The 18,389-nt window shown below is 49.0% G+C and overlaps 1 protein-coding gene across 1 annotated transcript in view; it reads left to right on the plus strand.

Moving 5' to 3' along the window:
* Nucleotides 1-18,389, plus strand: part of Bcr (BCR activator of RhoGEF and GTPase) — a 124,024-nt gene that overhangs the window by 49,341 nt on the left and 56,294 nt on the right. Inside the window, exon 2 of the mRNA XM_021173661.2 lies at nucleotides 14,016-14,188. Coding sequence (XP_021029320.1) covers nucleotides 14,016-14,188 — 173 coding nt within the window. The remainder of the gene's footprint in view (nucleotides 1-14,015; nucleotides 14,189-18,389) is intronic.

Genomic DNA, 18,389 nt, shown 5'->3' on the forward strand with positions numbered 1-18,389 from the left:
ATGTGTTCCCGGCTCTAGCTCCTACTTGGTGTGTTGGTGTATGTGTGTTGGAAACAGTATCTAGCTGTGTAGTCCTTCCTGCCCTCATACTCCAGAGTGCTGGGATTCTAGGCATATATATGCCACCACACCCAGCTGTCAGCGTCTGCTTTCTAGAGAAAAGTATATTCATTGATTTGACTCCATGGGGCAGAGTGCATGTAGAGTTCTTCCTCTTTCTTCCCACCCTGTGGGCATCAGGGATCAAACTTAGTTCTTCAGACTTGGCAGCAGGCGTCTGTACTTGATGAGCTGGCTTCCTGCTTAGCTTCTACTTTTAAATGTCTTGTTTTCTGTGTGTGATGGTACTGCCTGAGGCAGATCATTTCCTCGGGATTCTGAGGCTGGCCACCTAGGTTTTTCATTTCTGTCTTCCACATTAACTTTATCGATCTATCATCTGCCTGCCTGTCTGCCTGCCTACCTATCTATCTATCTATCTATCTATCTATCTACCTACCGGGACAGGGTCTCACTATGTAGCCTTGGGTATCCTGGAACTCTATGTAGATCAGACTGGCCCTGAACTGACAGAGATCTGCCCGTCTCCACCTCCCAAGTACTGGATTTCAAGGCCCACACCGCCACCACTAACAGCCACTGCCACGCTAACTTTCTATGACCTTTCCTGACTTCCTTTAACCTCACTGAAGCTGAGACTCACACTGTGTGATTTAGGCCTGCCTTTGGTGCCTACATTTTTTTTCCTCCCAGACTGGCTGATTGGAACGGTTTGTAGTTTGTGAGCCCCCTGGGCCTATTGTAACTCCACTACTCCAGAGTATATGAGGAAGTCAGAAACGGAATGCCCTCTCTGGTCCGTGGTCCAAAAGCAGGACCGTAGGCTAGGAAGCTGGAGACTCTCAAGGACAAATACCTTCAGTCTCCTTGAAGTTGGCCAGAGGAGCAGGCACATAGAGTGGAGCCAGGGAATGAAGAGTAGAAGGGCCAAGGTAAAGATCCAGAGACCTTTGTGTCTTGTCGGAGCCCCCACCACCCACAGTGAATGTTAAGTATGGGAGTAGGTGGGGACATAATTCATAGGTTCACGTGTTCCATTAGACTGCCAGATGGCGTCCAGGGATCCAGGGAAGGATGCACCACACATTCCTGCTAAATTCCTTGGCTGTTTCCCACAGCAAAGAGAAGGGAACAGGGTCAGCCTAGGTGGTGGGCAGAGCAGCAGTGTGTGTGTGTGAAAGAGAAAGAGTGTGTGTGTGTGTGTGAGTGTGTATGTGTGTGTGTGTGTGTGTGTGTGTGTGTGTGTGTGTGTGTGTGTGTGTGTGTGTGTGTGTGTGTGTGTGTGTGTGTGTGTGTGTGAGATGGGAAGGAGTCCATAAGGACCCTAGTTCTGCCCAGCACGTTCTGCTGGTGCATTTTTTAAAAAGGTGTGGAGGTGTACCTATGTGACAGTAAAGTGGATAAGCTGTCTCTGAAAGAAAACCCTCTTTTTTCCATGTTAGAACAAGAGCAGCTCTGTTTCCATAGCACCTATCCCAGGCCTGGCTGTTCCTACCAATCCAGCACAGCTCTTTTAGGGTTTTCGTGACTAATCTCTGCTGACAAAGGACCTTGGGGAGAGACGGTAGCTCATCTGGTACAGTATGGCCAGGCATAGTGAGGGTGGGACCTGTCAGGTTTGCAGGAGGCTCCACCAGGGATGCATTCCCTGCCAGAGCACTGCGTGTTCTGTTCTCAACAACTGCATAGGATGTTTGCTCTAAGAAAGGGGGGAAATACCCATGTAGGTGTGGGGCTGGGTTATAGGCTGGTAGGAAGGGAGGCCTGGCCTGCTGCGTAGCTAGGAGGCCGTTTCTGGGAGTCTGTGGCCAGGGATTATGTTATCTCCCTAAAGCTTCATATGTTTGTGGCCTGAGGAGTTTCTCACACTGACAGTGAGGTGGGCTATGTAGTTAATGTGCCTGCAGGTGTCTGTGCCTAGCCTACAAAGAGTATTAAGTCGGGCAGTAGAAGTTAGTAGAAGTACCTAGAACAGAACAGGCACAGGGCAGCTATGGGATGCCACCGAATAAAGCAGCTGGAGGCAAAAAGGGGAGGTGAGTCCTGCCACCTATGTGGAGAATCAAAATGTGAGAAAGATATCTAATAGGTTTTGTGAGCCATCCATGTGGTTGCTGGGAATTGAACTCAGGACCCCTGGAAGAGCAGCCAGTACTCTTAACCACTGAGTCATCTCTCCAGCCCAGAAAGATTCCTAATAAAAGACTTTTAAAAAAATATTCAGTGTGCCCACATGTTATTCAGATTTGTGTGTGCGTGCATGTGTGTGCACACGTGTGCATCCATGTGCACACATGCTAGTGTGATCGTGTAGAAGTGAGGACGCACCTTTCAGGAGTCGGATTTTCCCTTCCACCATACAGGTCCCAGAGATCAAACTCGTTGGGCTTGGTTTGCAAGTACCTGCTCGTGAAGTCATCTTGCCAGGCTTAATAAAAATTTTAATGAAAAAGAAAGCTTGTGAACAACAAGGATCCTGCAGGAAACCTTTCTTCCTGTGCTCCCACCCCTGTCTCTTGGGGCCCTTAACATTCCTAAGCAGTACCCTTTGGGAGCTCTCCCCGCTGAGGGCCGTGGGCCTGCGGCTCCGGCTCCAGCTCCTGCTTTGGCTCCGGCTCCGGCTCCCACTTGGGTGCTCACTGCTTGCAGAGAGCCTCTGAGCAGCTTGTGCAGACTTAGGGCCCTGGCTGCGTCTCCATGTTGTACCCACTGGCCCTTTTCCTGGCAGAGGCAGCCTGTCTTGTTTGTCCTCCTGGTGACGACAGGCTGTTCTTGTTTGGAAGCAGAAAAGATACCATCGCTGCCTTTGTCTCATTACTGTATTTCCCTTCTTTCCTGAAACACAAAGCTAGTGCCAGCGGCCTGTTTGTAACTGCCAGGCTCAGTGGACACGTACATGGTGTGCATCCTCCTGGTCCCACCTGGGACCTGACCTATCTCAGCATGTGTACCTTCTAGGGCACTGGTTCTGAACCCATTGGGGTGGGGGTTTTTGAACGATCCATTCACAGGATCTCATATCACAGATCTTGCATATCAGATATTTACAGTATGGTTCATAAGAGCAAAATGACAGCTATGAAGTAGCAATGAAAATAATTTTATGGTTGGTTGGGGGTGGGGGGTGGTCACAGCGTTAGGAGGGTTGAGACCTATTGGTCTGGGAGCTCTTAGGAAAAGGAATAGGTCAGCCAGAGGGACTGGACACAAGGTATGGGTAGCTTTCCTGGTGTTCAGTAACCAAAAAACATCACTTTGAGGTTTTGTGACTCGTTCCCAGTGAGCTCAGCCTATTCACCTTGCAGATAAAGCTGAGACCTAGTCTAAGTCCTCTAGTGAGTATCAGTTGTGGCCGTTTTTGTGAACATCTCTTCCCACCCCTCCTCTCCCTTCCCCTCCCATCTTCTTCACTGTCTCTCTCTCTTGTTCTCTTCTCCCTCCCCTCCTCTCTCCTCTTTTTTCCTTCCCTCCCTTACCCCCTTCCCTTCTCCTCTCTGACTGCCACCTGTCTTCTATATCCTCCTCTGTCTTTTCCTCCCCTCCCCATCTTTCCTCCCCTCCCCATCTCCCCCTCCCCTCCCCTCCCTGTTTCCCCTCCCCTCCCTGTTTCCCCTCCCCTCCCCTCCTTGGTCTCCTGTAGCCAGAGCAGGCCTTGGACTTGAGTAGTTGAGAATGACTTACTTCTGATCCCCCTGCCTCCACCTCCACGGAATCACAGGCGTGTCCCACCTACGCAGTGTTGGAGATCAAACCAGATCCATGCGTGCTAAGCAAGCATTCTACCAACCAACTGAGCTACATCTCCAGTCCTGTGCGTTCTTTTCTTCTGACAGTTTCACAGAGACCCCGGCACTCCTGGGATTCTCCAGAGACTACAGTTTATTTATATTAATTTATTTGTGTCTTTAAATCTCCTGTATATCGGGCACCCCCAACCCCCACTGTTGGCCATGTGTTTGGTTCACATCGAACTGTGTGAGTTTAGCTGTCCTGATGTCTTCACTGTCTAAGCCACTGATGGGTTCTCAGTGGTCCTGTGGATGTGTAGTTGTTTGCTTATCAGTTTAGATCTGGATACTGTAATATGGTACAGTGTAAGTGGGCTAGAGGTGTGTTCTACAAATGGGCCCTGCATTTTAAATGGTCATCAGCACACAGAGGGACCAGAATAGTCTCCTTTCTTGAGCAAATCTGAAAAAGTGAAAGAAAATCCATAATCTGGATGTGAGTGTTGAGTAGGAAAATCCTATAGAGTAAGAGAAGGGACTCTGGAGACTGCCCTGGCCCGGGCAAGAGCAAGAGTCAGGTTAAGCCTTTCCTGGAGAGGAGTAGTGGGTCATGAAGATGACTCATAGATCCATCATATGAGGTTGGTATGAGCCAAGTTCTATGGAACACCTAGGGGCCCAGGCTGCTCAGACTGCACTGGAAAGCACTAGTATGAGCCACTGAGGCACATGTGTGAATGAGGGTGAAACCAGGCCTTGGAGCCAGAGGCCGTCTGAAGGCTGCAGACAGCTGGGAGAAGGGTATGTGGACAGACAGAGCTTGCCCCGTGCCCCGAGGGACCAGTTAGACAGGGTGTACAACTCAGCCCAGATCTCTGTTCACACTTTGTCCTTAATGCTCTTGATTTCGTAGCAAGGATGAGGATAGAAAGAAGCAGAAACCAGGCTCCCATTTCACCTGCATCTCTAAGCCTTGACAGCGTTTCTGCCTGACCCTCAAGGCGGAATCCTGGGTATGAAGCTTGTGGAAGTGATTCCCATGAAGAGAACTCCCCTCGTCGAGTAAGAAGAGTAACAGTCAAGTCTGCATGTTCTCAGACACAAGGTGCACTCAGAATGAAGATCTGTGTATCAGATGTTTTTCAGTCTTCGTCTATTCAGACTTTAATAGAGCTACTGTCCTCTGGGAGACTTAAATCCCCAGTAATTTCTCTGCTCAAGAGGCAGCAGTCTGAGATCATAGTGGTGGCAGATACGGTGCCTGGTTAGGACCCTTATCCTGGCTTATTGACTGACTTCTCACTGTGTCTTTCCGTGGTAGAGTCCTCGGGGGTCTCAGAAAAGTACCATTGCCATTCATGAGAGTCCTGGTCATCTTCCCAAGGTCTTGCCCTTAACGCTAAGGATTAAGTTCCATCATGTGAATTTTGGAAATTCACAAACATTTAGTCTACAGCAAGCAACATCGCACACAGTGCCTCCTCCGCAAGGCTGGGGACCCTTGCCAGTGAGAACTGACCACTCCTCTGTGGCTGGTAGCCATGGTGGCTGGACACTCAGTTGAGACTCTCCAGGTATCACCATGCTGCACAGCAGCCAGCCAAGGGCCCCCTTCCCCTAGGAACAGTCTACACAAGAAGATCAACTTCTTTCTTTGAAGGGGGTCTCTGAGCCCTCAGATTCCACTGCAGACGATGCTGGTCATCCTACGGCTGTCTCTCCCTCAACTGTATGACTTCATCCTGCAACACTAGTACATTATTGATGGAGCTTTGGGAGCTAAGAGCCATTTGCCTTGTCAGTATGTTGCTGGCTCATGAGTTGTAAGCCCACTGATGGTCACTGGTCAGCTGTGCGAATAGCTGTCCACCCTTCTAAATGGCCCATGCTCTGCTGGTTCCTATGTTCCAGTAACAAACAGCTAAATTCAGCAAAGAGAGCAACAGGCCTGCACAGCCAAGATGCAAAGCACGGAATGTGGGAAGACTCCATCTTATCCGAGCTGAGAGGCCTGAGTGCAAACAGCTCTGGGCTCTCCTCCTGAAAACTGGGGTGACTAATGTCTACCAGACACCACTGTGAAATTCACGGTCGCTACTGCTGTCCTTTGCCAGGGATTGGTGGCACCCTCTCTGGAGGGAGGTCAGTGGGCTGGGATTGGCTTGTATGTGAGAAGTGGGAACTTGTCTGGGAAACCCGAGTGTCTTTGACTCAGTGCCAGCCTTATGGAGGGAGGCCCCGCAGGGTGGCTGTTGAGGCAGGAATGTCAGGCAAGGTGATCCGGAGGAGTGAAGCTGTTACTCTACTGCCTGAAGATTTTCTAGGATATACAACAATGTCAGATACCTTCTTAGCACCCCTCCAGCTGCCTCGCCTCCCAGTGGATCCCACAGTTCTGGAAGAAGGCCTCTTCCTGATACTATTCCAACCCATGATGTAATGAGTCCAGCTGTTCCTCCTTGGAGTTTAGTCTCAGAGACCAACTTTCCCTGAAGAGTGCTTTGTGAATGGAACATAGCCCTCCTGTCATCAGGACCGGCTCACCTGACTGGTCTGGCAGGTGCCTGAGTTTGGGCCCTGTGTGGGTGTGTGAGTGTCTGGCAGCTGTGCCTGTCAGGGACAGCTCAAGCCTGTGAATACCTCTTCTCTGGGGGAAGCAGGCTGAGCACTGGGCCTCATTCCCCAGCCTGACTGACCAAGGAGTGACAGGTGGATCTTGGACCAGATTGTCACACCCTTGATGACAACTGGGATTATCACCATGAGTGGTAATTCCACCATGACAGTTTTGAATTTCAGGTCAAGAGCCAAGGTCTCCGTCTTCTCTTACATCTGGACAAAGAGATCCCTACTGGCTGCCTTCTGGCTCATTTCTCAGCCCTCTGCAGAGACTTTCTGCACACATGGAGATCTTTGGCCTGCCACAGCCTGAAGCCCTGCAGAGCTGTCCTCTCCCTGACTCTTGCTTCAGAAGAAAAATCTGGAAATACCTGGCTTCTAAGAAATTGAAAGAGAAAGCCCTTGTGGATAAATGGCCTTGTGGATAATGGTCATTAGAGTGTCAGCTGGCCTTTTTTGATATGCTGGGACCCTATACCTGGATGACTCTCTGGCCCACAAAAACCTTAGACTCTATAGTTGGTGCTGCTATGATTTTGATGTAATTCCCCCCCCCCCAAAGATTTGAATGTTGGATGCTTGGCCTCTAGTGTGGCAATGTGTTTTGTAGGTGAGATCCATTGAAGTTGGTTAAGACACTGGGCGAGTTGCCCTCCAGTTAGTTCTCATAGGACCCTATATTAGACCCAACAGTGAGTTATTCTAGGAAAGGATGCCTGTCTCTTGTCCTCTCTGGCATCCCCACTGTGGTTCTGTGTTATGTTAGTCACACTTTTTAATTACTGGAACGAAATGCTTGAGAAGGCAAGACAGGAAGAATTCATTTGGCTTACAGTTTCTGAGGCTTTAGTCTGTGGCCATCTGCTGCCTTTGCCTCTAGGTCAATGTCTAGACAGCAACATCATAGAGAAAGGATATGCCATGCTTGTCTATGATGGTGACACAGAGGGGAATGGGGACCAGAAGAAGGGTCCAGTGACAATACTGAATGACCTGTTGCCTCCCACAAGGCCCTACCACCTATCAAAAGCTGGGGGCCAAGCTTTTAACACATAAGAACCTACAAGGAACCTTTTCCTATGCATACTGTAACAGATGCCCTTCACCATGGTAACAGTGCAATTAGGGGAGCCCTCACCAGAGCCACTCAGTACCAGGCTGTGAACTAAGTAATCTTTTTATAAGTACTGTTACCCTCTGGTGTTTCATTGTAGCAAGAGAATGGACTTATCCGGTTGCAGTGAGCCCCGCCTACCTGTGCATCATGCCTCATTCTAAAAAAATAGAGCTGCTTTTAAACAGATGAAGAGGTAATTCCATACACCAAAGGAGCCAAGCAGGGGGCGGATCCTGTGGTTTTCCAGAAAGGGAGCCAAATAGTAGTGCTAACTATAACACACCTTGGACTTTATGAGTAGCTGGTTTGCATTAATTATTATAAGTGATGCTTGTGGGTGCTTCCTCCCTCTGTAGGGGAGTGGTGGTTTCCTTGTCCCCACCATCACCCACCACCCCCACCCCTGCCCCACCACCCACCAGCCCCAGGCATATGGGTAAGAGTGTCTGTCATTATCCTCCTTTCATTGATGGGAATGTTGAGAGATGAAAAGAACCTCTGACCCCACCCCCATCCCTGGTGACACCAGTTTGTTTGTCATCTTTTCTTTTTCAGGGAAGGTGGCCCTAAAGATTGAGCAGTGGAGACAGGGAACCAAGAGGATTGTCTTCTTTCTAACAAATACTGTTTAAATGAAAAACTGAGGGAGTTCCAGGGGGTGGGGATGGGGGTGGGGTATCCACTTATCCTAAGCTTGCTGACCCTGCCATTTTTCAACCTGTTCCTTGGCTTTGGACGTCTGCCCACATCTCATAATACCATTACATTCTGAAACATCACTTGCACACACCCCCACCCTGTTCCCAGAACCCTCGCTCCAGATCAGCTCAAGCACGGCTGAAATTGAGGGTCTAGCCCAGAGTATGACCAAACCTTTTGCTGTTCACCATTGACTAGAAGACCCGCCCTCATGGATCTCCATTTTGAGTCTGAGCTGTGCCACCCAGGGCGAGTGGCTCTTGGGGGCCAGCTGGTTAGAGTCCTGTTTCCATGGGCAGGCAGTAATTAGGAAGTGGTTCCTCGGTGCAGGTGTCTGAGTTCCACTTGGACTGGCTCTGACTGCATGCACTGGTCCACCAGGGCTGCGTAACAATGACTACAAACAGTGTGGTTCAGATAACAAGTTGTCTCATACCTCAGGAGGCTAAATGGCTTCAGGGTGGGGCAGGTTGCCAGCAGAACCAACCACGTGATTAGAGAGTTGGAACTTTTCAGTCCCACTCCTACCTCTGGGGAGAGGCAAGGGGCTGGAATTAAATCAATGTCAGTGGGCTATGAGTCTATTATGGTCCACAAAATAACTGAATGTCGGGGTTCAGAGAACTTCCAAGTTGTGAACATTCGGAGGGTCATGGAAGTCCCCCACCCCCACCCCCATACAGGCCTAGTACATATACCCTGTGTCCTTTATGGTAGTCTGGCAGTGGGGACAGCCCGAGACTTCACCTGATAGAAATCTGCAGAGACCTATATATACCAAGGTGAAGCCAAGGATTCTCAGCTGTGCAGCAGAAGAGAATTCAAAACAAAGTAATGTGAACCAGAACAGGAGTTTGTCACTAAAAGGTTTTAACATAAAAGGACAGTTATACTCAGGTGTGCCAATGGGCTCGTTAGAATTTCTCCTTTGGCCTTGATTGTCTTAACAATAGCCATAGATATGATTGGAGTGATCAGACTTGTGAAGTGACGCTGCTCAGGAGTCTCCTAGAAACTTTCTCTAAGTCACAGGGTGATTTCTGAAGTACATAGAAAAGATTGTGGGCTTAATTTTTAAAAGTAAGTCAGAAGGGTCAAAGGAGTCCTTATTACATGCATGTCACAAGGAAGTGAAAACACACTTCAGCAGCAAACAGTTTTCACCTCCTTCCTAATCCTTCCTAAACACTGACTGGGGACCTAGTATTCAAATATATGAGCCTGACGAGGGCCTTTCTCTTTCAAACCACCACAGAGAGGGGGCTTGCCCATATTGTTGATACATTCAGTGGGTGGAAGATGTCCATCTTCCCACAAAATTGACCTTTGAATTGTTTAGAGTCTTCAGCCAGCTAAATCCCAAGACAGAGCTATAAGTGCAGTTTATACGGTCAGCCTACACTCTTTAAGACCCTACAGTTCTTTGTCTTTTTTTTTTTTTTTTTTTTTTTTTGGTGGTTTTTTGAGACAGGGTCTCTCTGTATAGCCCTGGCTGTCCTGGGACTCACTCTGTAGACCAGGTTGGCCTCGAACTCAGAAATCCACCTGCCTCTGCTTCCCGAGTGCTGGGATTAAAGGCGTGTGCCATCACGCCAAAGACCCTATGGTTCTTAACCTGTGGGTTGCAACCCTTTGGCAAACTTGTATCTCCAAAAACTATTTACACTATGTTTTATAACAGTAACAAAGTTAGAGTTACAGAGTAGCAACGAAACTCATTTTGTGGTTGGGAGTAGTTCATCACAACATAAGGAACTGTATTAAAGGGTCACAGATTAGGAAGGTTGAGAACCACTGTTGTAAGGAAACAGCACTAGAATCCTCCGTCCCTCCTTTAGGGCAGCCAGGGCTACCTGGAGAGCCAAGGTCGCAGGCCATGAGCCTCAGGCCCCTCCTGACTAGCATTTTGCAACCTGTCTGGGTGGCAGTCCGGGCTCAGCCTGCCTCAGGGCTTTCAGTGTGGCCCACACTGATTATTCATGACCATGACCATGACCTCTCCCTGCCTAAGCAACTGGGGTTTTCCATGCTTGGGAACTAGCCTGGTGATGTCATCTTTGGGGTTGCTATGACTCCCTTGGCTATCAGTGCAGGAAGGACAGCTGCCAGCCTAACAGAGGAAGCAAGTAGAAAACCCACTGAAACCAGCAACATATCTCAGCGATTCAGTAGCCATTTGCCGATTGTGGTGACCTCAGGGATCGGCACCAGGTGGCTGGTTCTGCCGTCTATTTAGAATAGTTCTCTTGGCCTTCAGAAAACTGTTAGTTGTTGTTGTTTTGTTGTTGTTGTTGTTTTTAAGACAGTGGCATGTAGCTTAAACTGCATGCAAGCCTCCTGCTGTAAGCCCCCTGAAGAGTTACGATTATAGAATATGGCACTGTGCACCCAATTTATTTTTAATTGAGGTCAAGTTCATATAACATAAAAGTCACCATGTATGTATGTATGTATATGTGTGTGTTTGTGTGTGTGTGTGTATTTCTTTTCTTACACTGTTTCCCAGGTTACCTTCAATCTCAATGTGCAGCCCAGACTAGTCCTAAATCTGTGAAACATCTGAGCAAACAACTTTCTATTTCTAGTCTTGGTCATGTAGGTAATAGAATTGCTGGATCAGCGCAGAATTGGGGCGGGGGGCATCTTCTCTTTGGTTGGAATGTGCCTGCTAAATGACAGACTAGGCACTTAGAGGTTAAGCCTTTGGCATGCTGAGCTGTTATCTGTAGCCCTCTTTTCACCTTTTATTGTGGGATAACGTCTCACTAAGCTGCCCAGACTGGCCTTGAAGTCACCTCAAAGCTCAGGCATGCCTTGAGCTTATAATTACCCTGCCTTAGCCTCCTCAGCACTGGACCAAAAGGCCTATTCCAACAGTCTCTGCTACTGTGCATGTGTGTATGCACATGTGTGTATGTATGCACCATAGGTCATGCACACACTAGGCGGCTTTCTGTCCCAGCCCATTGATTACAATTGTATACTATGTTAGCATTCATATTTCATGTAAGTGGGCTTCCTCCCATTAAAAGCAGGACTCAGTCACCCTTCTAATTGAGTCTCAGTCACGATTTCCAACTTTCTACTTCCTTCCAGTTTGTTTGATATCTATCTTATATACCCTCACAGTGACTACTTCCCTTGCGTGGTTACAGAACAGGTAGATCTACCTACTACATCTGTCGTCTAACCCCACACATCACACAGACAGCAAAGATATGCCTCCATGACACCCCAGAACTAGGGCCTGCCTGCTTTAAGCCTACCAATTTAAACTCCATTAGGAACATGTTTGGCTAACACCCAGGGCCAATAGGGTTTAGGCTCATACATTTTTATGCCCTCCTTCTCCTTCCTGCTCTCTCTCCGTGCTCCCTGCCCTCCCTGTGTGTGGATCTCAGGAACGCTGTGTATACCCCCAGGACCTGTCAGATGTCACCACTCATGGGTGAAGCAGCTATCTCCATCTTAAAAGTTCTTAGAGTGTAATGGTCATCGGTGGACTTGAATGTAGTCAAGCTTCAGAATTCTGTTTCCTATCTGCTAAAAATGGCAGACCGGAAGTCCATGTCCACCAAGGTGTCTGCGTGCATCCATAGAATGTGTAAAAGATTACAACACCATGAAGAGCTGGGGGAAGTACCTAGCAAATGGTATTTTTCACCCTGCTTCTTGCAAGAGCTGAGGCTCTTGTTAGGAAATTGAGCTCCTGGTAATGCCTGCCACTTGTTCCTTGCCAGGTACTGCTCCAAAATAAAGGAAGGCTCCTGTAGATGGCCAGCCTCGTGTTCCTGATTGACAGCCTCTCTCCCAAAGTAGAGTCAGCTCTTGGTACGCAGGGTTCTGGGGGAAGGCTCCAGACTATAGTTTAGGATCATAGGTCCAGAAGTGTCAATTAACTGTGGTGAGATTTGGTTCCGAGTTGCTAGTTCTTGTACCTGGGCTGGCATGCTAGGTTTCAGGCTAGGCACTATTGCAAGCTGTAGGCATCCACGCAGAGCTGATGTCATAGAATCCTCTGCCTCTCACAGGTGCTCCTCACTGTCAGCATCACCCAAGGAGCTTTGAAGTGCAGCCAGGGCCAGCCCCTGCTTAAATTTTGTAATAAGGTCTGTTTTGTAGCCCTGTCTGCCCTGGAACTTCTATGTAGAACAGGCTGGCCCACTTGCCTCTTCCTTGCAAATGCTGGGGGTAAAGGTGTGTGCAACCCATACTCAGACACCATCAAAGGCTTTCGAGCTTGGATGTCTGGTCTGGTATCTAGCACTGTCTGGGTTGTCATGCTAACCCACCACGTGTCCTAGATGTCTGCATAAAGTTGTTGATGCAACGGGTGAGTTGCATTTTGCTTCAGAGTGTCTACTGGAAGGGCTTGGCAAGAGGGTACTACAGGTCGTAGCCTGGGGCAACAGGCCAGGGTCCTGGGTTCGCCAACAATTAGTTCAGAGGATTCTGGTCTTTTTGTCCATCATATCCCCATAGGTAGTTGTATGGGGACCATACAAAAGCATCCTTTTGAACTTTGAATCCTCCTAGCCCAGGTCTCCTACCCATAATCCCCCGTGTGTCTGTCTTCTCGTCACCCACAACAGAATACTTCTGTGACCAAATGCAGGATTTTCATTCACACCAAGAAATTCTACTGTTCTCTGTGGATGTCGTCTGTGTATCCCACAGTGTTAGGTCAGTTTTGATGTTGTCTTCCAGGACATAGTATTGGGTCCCATAGGTTAAGGGCTCAGCTTCATAACATCATTCCTCCCACCCCACATTCCACCATTTTCAAGCCTATGGTTGAAAACCATGTTTGTGTTTAACTATACAAGTGGAGGGGGACGGTGTCTCTCACAAACCCTTCTTCATACTCTTATCAGTTATGCAGGAAGGGCTGGTGGCAGAGAGCAGGAAAATAGTTTCCTAAAAAAGACTCACAATGGGGGCTGATGAGATGGCTCAGCGGGTAAGAGCACTGACTGCCCTTCTGAAGGTCCTGAGTTCAAATCCCAGCAACCACATGGTGGCTCACAACCACCGTGATGAGATCTGACACCCTTTTCTGGTGTGTCTGAAGACAGCTACAATGTACTTATGCATAATAATAAATAGAACTTAAAAAAAAAAGATGCACAACTCAGAAGAGGAGGAGGGAAGAGATGCATGTAATAAAGTGGGGTGGCCTAGCTCGTTTTCCTATGTGTTCAGTAGCTAAGACACTCTCCCAACCCTGCCTTTTAGGTTTCTATAGAAGTTTCCTTCCATGCCCACAACTGGTTATGTCACTGGCCTCTAATGATAACTCACCCTTCAGCCCTTTTTCTTTCCTCGAGGGCCAGGGTCATAGCCGAAAGTCCCAACTCTCTAATTACATGGTTGGTCCTCCACTCTACTCTTGCCAGCAGCCGCCCTCAACCTGAGCCATTCAGTCATGTCACTGATACAGCGTGTAATTATCACTTCAGAGAGTCTAATGATTTTAGGAGCTGTGTGCTAGGAAAGAATATGATGTGTATGTGTTTTTACAGAGACCAGATGTTACTTGTTATGTCCCCTACATTACCTACTTCCCAAGGACAGTCATGGCTCCAAGGATACAAACCACAGCTGGCCACCTCCTTCCCTTTGCGCCTTTGGCTAGTAGTAGGTCTTGAGAGTGACTACAGTCTCCAAGAGATGCCTGTGTGTGACAGAGATGCTATCGATTTGGGCCCTAGCATGGACAGGTCGGGCACAGGCACCCCTGAAACAGCCCCCTTTGGCTCTCGTTAACATGGGTCATTCCTTTGTACACACAGATTCCTCGTTTGGAACACCACCTGGATATGGCTGTGCCGCAGACCAGGCTGAGGAACAGCGCCGGCACCAGGACGGGCTGCCCTACATCGATGATTCACCTTCTTCCTCGCCACACCTCAGCAGCAAAGGCAGAGGCAGCCTGGCCTCAGGCGCCCTGGATCCCACCAAAGTGGTGAGTCCCAGAGGTACACCCGCCAAGGGCACCAAGCTCTGCTCTGGACCAGGCCACTGCTTTCATGGAGGAGGTCATGTCCTGAAAAGCAACTCCTTGTTCAGGGACATGCAGCAACATGACGGCCCCATCAGAGAATCATAGAGAACTCCTTTCTTGTTATGAATCAGGTAGAGGGAGGCAGCCCTCTGCATACATTTCACAGAGAGGCCACCGGCTGCTTTATAAACTGAGCCTAAGGATGGAGGTGGCTTGTGTTTGTAAGGCTGAGAATAGCCATGTCAAAGGCCACTACCTAAGCAAGCAGGACTTACATGGTTCTAGCTGAAGTGCTCAGCTAGGCTAATGCCAACCCGGGCCCTCTACTCAAGGGGTATACCCACTCCCTTTTCAACAGAGAAGATCTTCACAGTAGCTTTGTTTGACCAAGATCTTTCCAGTGAGTTTGCACTTGACCCTCCCCAACAGCCCCAAGAAACTTATCTTCCTGTCATCTCCATGACACCAAAGTGTAACTGATGTCAGTTGCTGGCTTCCTCTCAGGTCATGTGGCTAACGAGTAGTGGAACATTTGAGAGACCATCTGCCACACTCCCAAGTAGCATACTGTCTGGGCCAGCCTTCTCTTTGGGGAACATCGCCCCGAGGCACTTGCAGGCTTGACAGAGCAGTTCCCACAGTGAATCTGCCCAGCCAGCACGGTGCCCTGAACCATTCCGTGGTGCTGTGGGCTGGGGCATTGTTGAAGGTAACCTTTTCAGTGATGGCAGGGACATGTTCTTCCTACCATCAGAGTGGGGACACCTCCCATGATGATTTTAATGGTCAGTTTGACAGGGTGACAATGTCTCAATGGGGACTTTCTAGATTAGGATAGTCTGAGGGGGGTATCTAAATTATCTTCATTCACATGGGAAGACCTGCTTGCTGTGGACAGCATTATTCCCCAGGCTCGGTATACGACAGAGAAAACAAGTGGAACGCCAGCACACATGCACATACTGTTCTCTCTTGACTCTGAATGTAATATGACTGACTAGCTACCTCGTGTTCCTGCCACCTTAACTTCCACAAAGTGATGGACTGTGGTCGTGAGCAAAGGAGCACTTTATCCCGTAACAAGTTCGTGTGTGTGTGTGTGTGTGTGTGTGTGTGTGTGTGTGTGTGTGTGGCATGTGTGCTTGTGTGCCTGGACCCTATCCTTGTGGCTTACATCTCTATCCATCCATCTCCCAAGAGCTGCCTTTACCCACCCAAGCCTTAATGTTCATTCCTTCTTGACCTTGAGGGCAAGCTGACCTACTTCTTTGTTACAGACCTGTTCCAGGTTGGCCTCTATCCTGCTGGTCTCCCGATGAAGATGATGGCCTTTTAAGTACCCAGCTCATCCCCCGTAGACTCCATGCAGAACCTTGTCTCCCTTCTCCAGCTTCCTTGAGGGTCCATAAAACATGCCTTCCGCTGCAGGATGTTGCACATCTGCACAAGCATCTACAGCATCCCCCTCCCTACCAGGCATTCCACCAAAGGAGGTGGCAGGAGGTTTCTAAATGAGGAGGGATGACATGTCACCTAGTTTTGTTCCAGGAGACTTCTGCGTAGATGCTTATTCCAGTGCTTAGAGCCCTAAGGGTAGAATTCCATCTTGGCTCTGGTGACTGACACACCCTTGGCTTTCTGATGTCTCGTCTTAGGTTCCTTAGGGAATGTGGTGGATTTGAGGCCAGAAACACCCTTCCCTGCTGCCTAAGGTTCTTCTGCCTCCCAAACCCTGGTTTGCTCCCTGCTGCCAACCTGGTACCTTTTGGGCTGTTGAGCATTAAGAGAACTTCCCTGGGGATTCCATGGCAACACACAAGCTAGGTGGAGCTTCGGGATTTCAGGGATTCTCTGTGAGTATCCACCCCAAGGAGTTAGGTGTTGAATTGGAATGGGGCAGAGACCTGGCACCCCTTACCATGGCAGCAGCAAGAAGACCTCAGGTGGGTTTGTTGAGACAGTGTCTACGAATAGAGCCAGTTCTATGTGCTGGGATCTCCCCTTCTGGAGGACTGGTTTGCCTGTGAATGTTGGGCCCTGTGCAAGTTGGGCTTACAAGCCATTGCAATCTGGGCTCTGGGACAGTATCTAGCCTATAACTTAGAGAGCCCTAGTACTATTCAAACTAGAAGAGGGCCCCTGATCAACAGCTGTGCTGACTTTGAACTTACAGTAGAGAAAGCTGCACCCTCATTGGTCAGTGAGCTCCCCTGGGAAGAGTCTTTAAAGACCTACTAATGGACCAGCCTCAGCTCACCTGTGGACTTGGTAACATTTGTTACTTTGTTACCATGAGTCTAGTTTGTTTCTACGCATTCTTAGTTGCCTGTCTCTTAACTCAAGGTTCGGCATTGGTGACATTTGTTACTTTGTTACCATGAGTCCAGTTTGTTTCTATCCATTATTAGTTGCCTGTCTCTGAACTCAGACACAAGTTAGGCTTAAGGGCTTCTTGCTACCTCTTTGTCTGCTTTCAGCTGCCATTTACCTGCAGCTTTCTCCTAGGAGGAACCTCCCTTCCTGTAGGGCCCTGATTACAAAAGGCTGAGCTAGCAACTTGGGTTATAAACAGCCAGTGCCAGCTCTGTCCTTTGCTCTCTTCTTCTCTCTTGCTGCTTGTGGGATGCGGTCAGCACTGTTCTGATCCCCAAAAGATTCTCTATCTAAGAAGACTCCTCATGTCTTGTCTCCATCAAGCCCAGCACCATCCCGGGGCCAGGTGGCCTTAACCTTGGAATAAGGAGAACTGGATTGGGAATCCTCTACTTGCACAGTGTTTTCTCCTGGTTTTCCAAACTGTGTGGGTGGAATGAGGTTCCAGTCTTCCACCAGACACTCCCATCTATGCAGGCAGCAGCATCTTAGGCTGGGCAGGGACATCACCGGGTCAGCTGACCTCCCAGCGCCCCACTGTCTCCCTGGAGCTCACAGTAGCAAGATTGTTCTTAGAAAAGGAGGAGGACTACATGTTGGGGGCGGCTGCCACTGTCAAAGGCCTGCCATCTCCCTAACCCCTTCCCTTGCGTGGGATAGGTGCATCATATAGTCACAGTGGGAGGCATGTGCAGAGAGAAACGGAGGCTGCGTCTCTGATCACCTGTCATCACACTGGGCCAAGAAGTGAACACCACTCCATCAAATCTTGACTATCTGGGCACCAGGGGCAGCATCCTATCAGACTTGAGTGGCACATTATGATTTCCCCATCTCCCTGCCTTTAAGGAGCTCAGCTGACAGTCCTGGATTTGTGGACTGCTTGCTTCCCAGTTAAATCACTGACACTGAAGGAGCCCTTGGGGTTTCTTTCATAAAGATGAGTCCCCAAACTAGGACCTAGCCAGGTCTTTGAGATTTGATGATGAGTCTTAATTGAGCACTGTGTTTCCAAGCACGAGAAGTTTCAAGTTCAGGCACAGCTATGCCCTGGAGGTTCCTATCTGTGGAAGGCACTGTCTGGTGTTACCTGCAGGGACCCATCTGGGTGGGTTATTTCCCTGGAGTGGTGGCTGCCACCTACACACATTTGCATTGTCACAGCTTAGGCATGGGTGCGTGCACACACACACACACACACACACACACACCATGTATCATGTGCCAGTGACAATGGGGTACAAACCCTAGGGTTCCAGGCAGGACAACAGTTAGATAGTTTATGTCAAGGTGATAAAGTCCTGTGGCCAGAGGCTCCCTGGACAACCCTGGTTCTGCAACTCTGACCCTGAATCCTGACTCTGGGCTCTTTTTGATGAACCTGCAGTCTATACCATGAAATATTTCCCTCTTTCAGACTAGGGAGCTGAAAGGACCAGCAGAGTTATTAAGACACAAGGTCCATAGTGGGGTCCTAATGTCCAACTGCAGAGCGTTCCCGAGGCCTGAGCTATCCTCAGTCAGGTCCTTCCTTGAACCCAGTCAGTGTCACTAGGGGTTCTACAAGCCTAGGTACTATGCAGAGACTTTGTGGGCATCCTATGTGGGAAGTAGAGGCCAGGGATGTGGATGTGGTAGAGCAAAGGATTGCCTGCTAGCTCCCAGGAGAGAACCTCTCAGCTGCAAATGTGTGTGGCTGCTAGGCGTGCCATAACAGAGCACCACAAGCTGCCCCGGTTAAACAGCAAAAATGGACTTTCTCAGAGCTGGGGCTGCAAGGCTGACGACT

The sequence above is a fragment of the Mus caroli genome, chromosome 10, assembly GCF_900094665.2.
Source record: "Mus caroli chromosome 10, CAROLI_EIJ_v1.1, whole genome shotgun sequence".
In the NCBI taxonomy this organism is placed as follows: domain Eukaryota; kingdom Metazoa; phylum Chordata; class Mammalia; order Rodentia; family Muridae; genus Mus; species Mus caroli.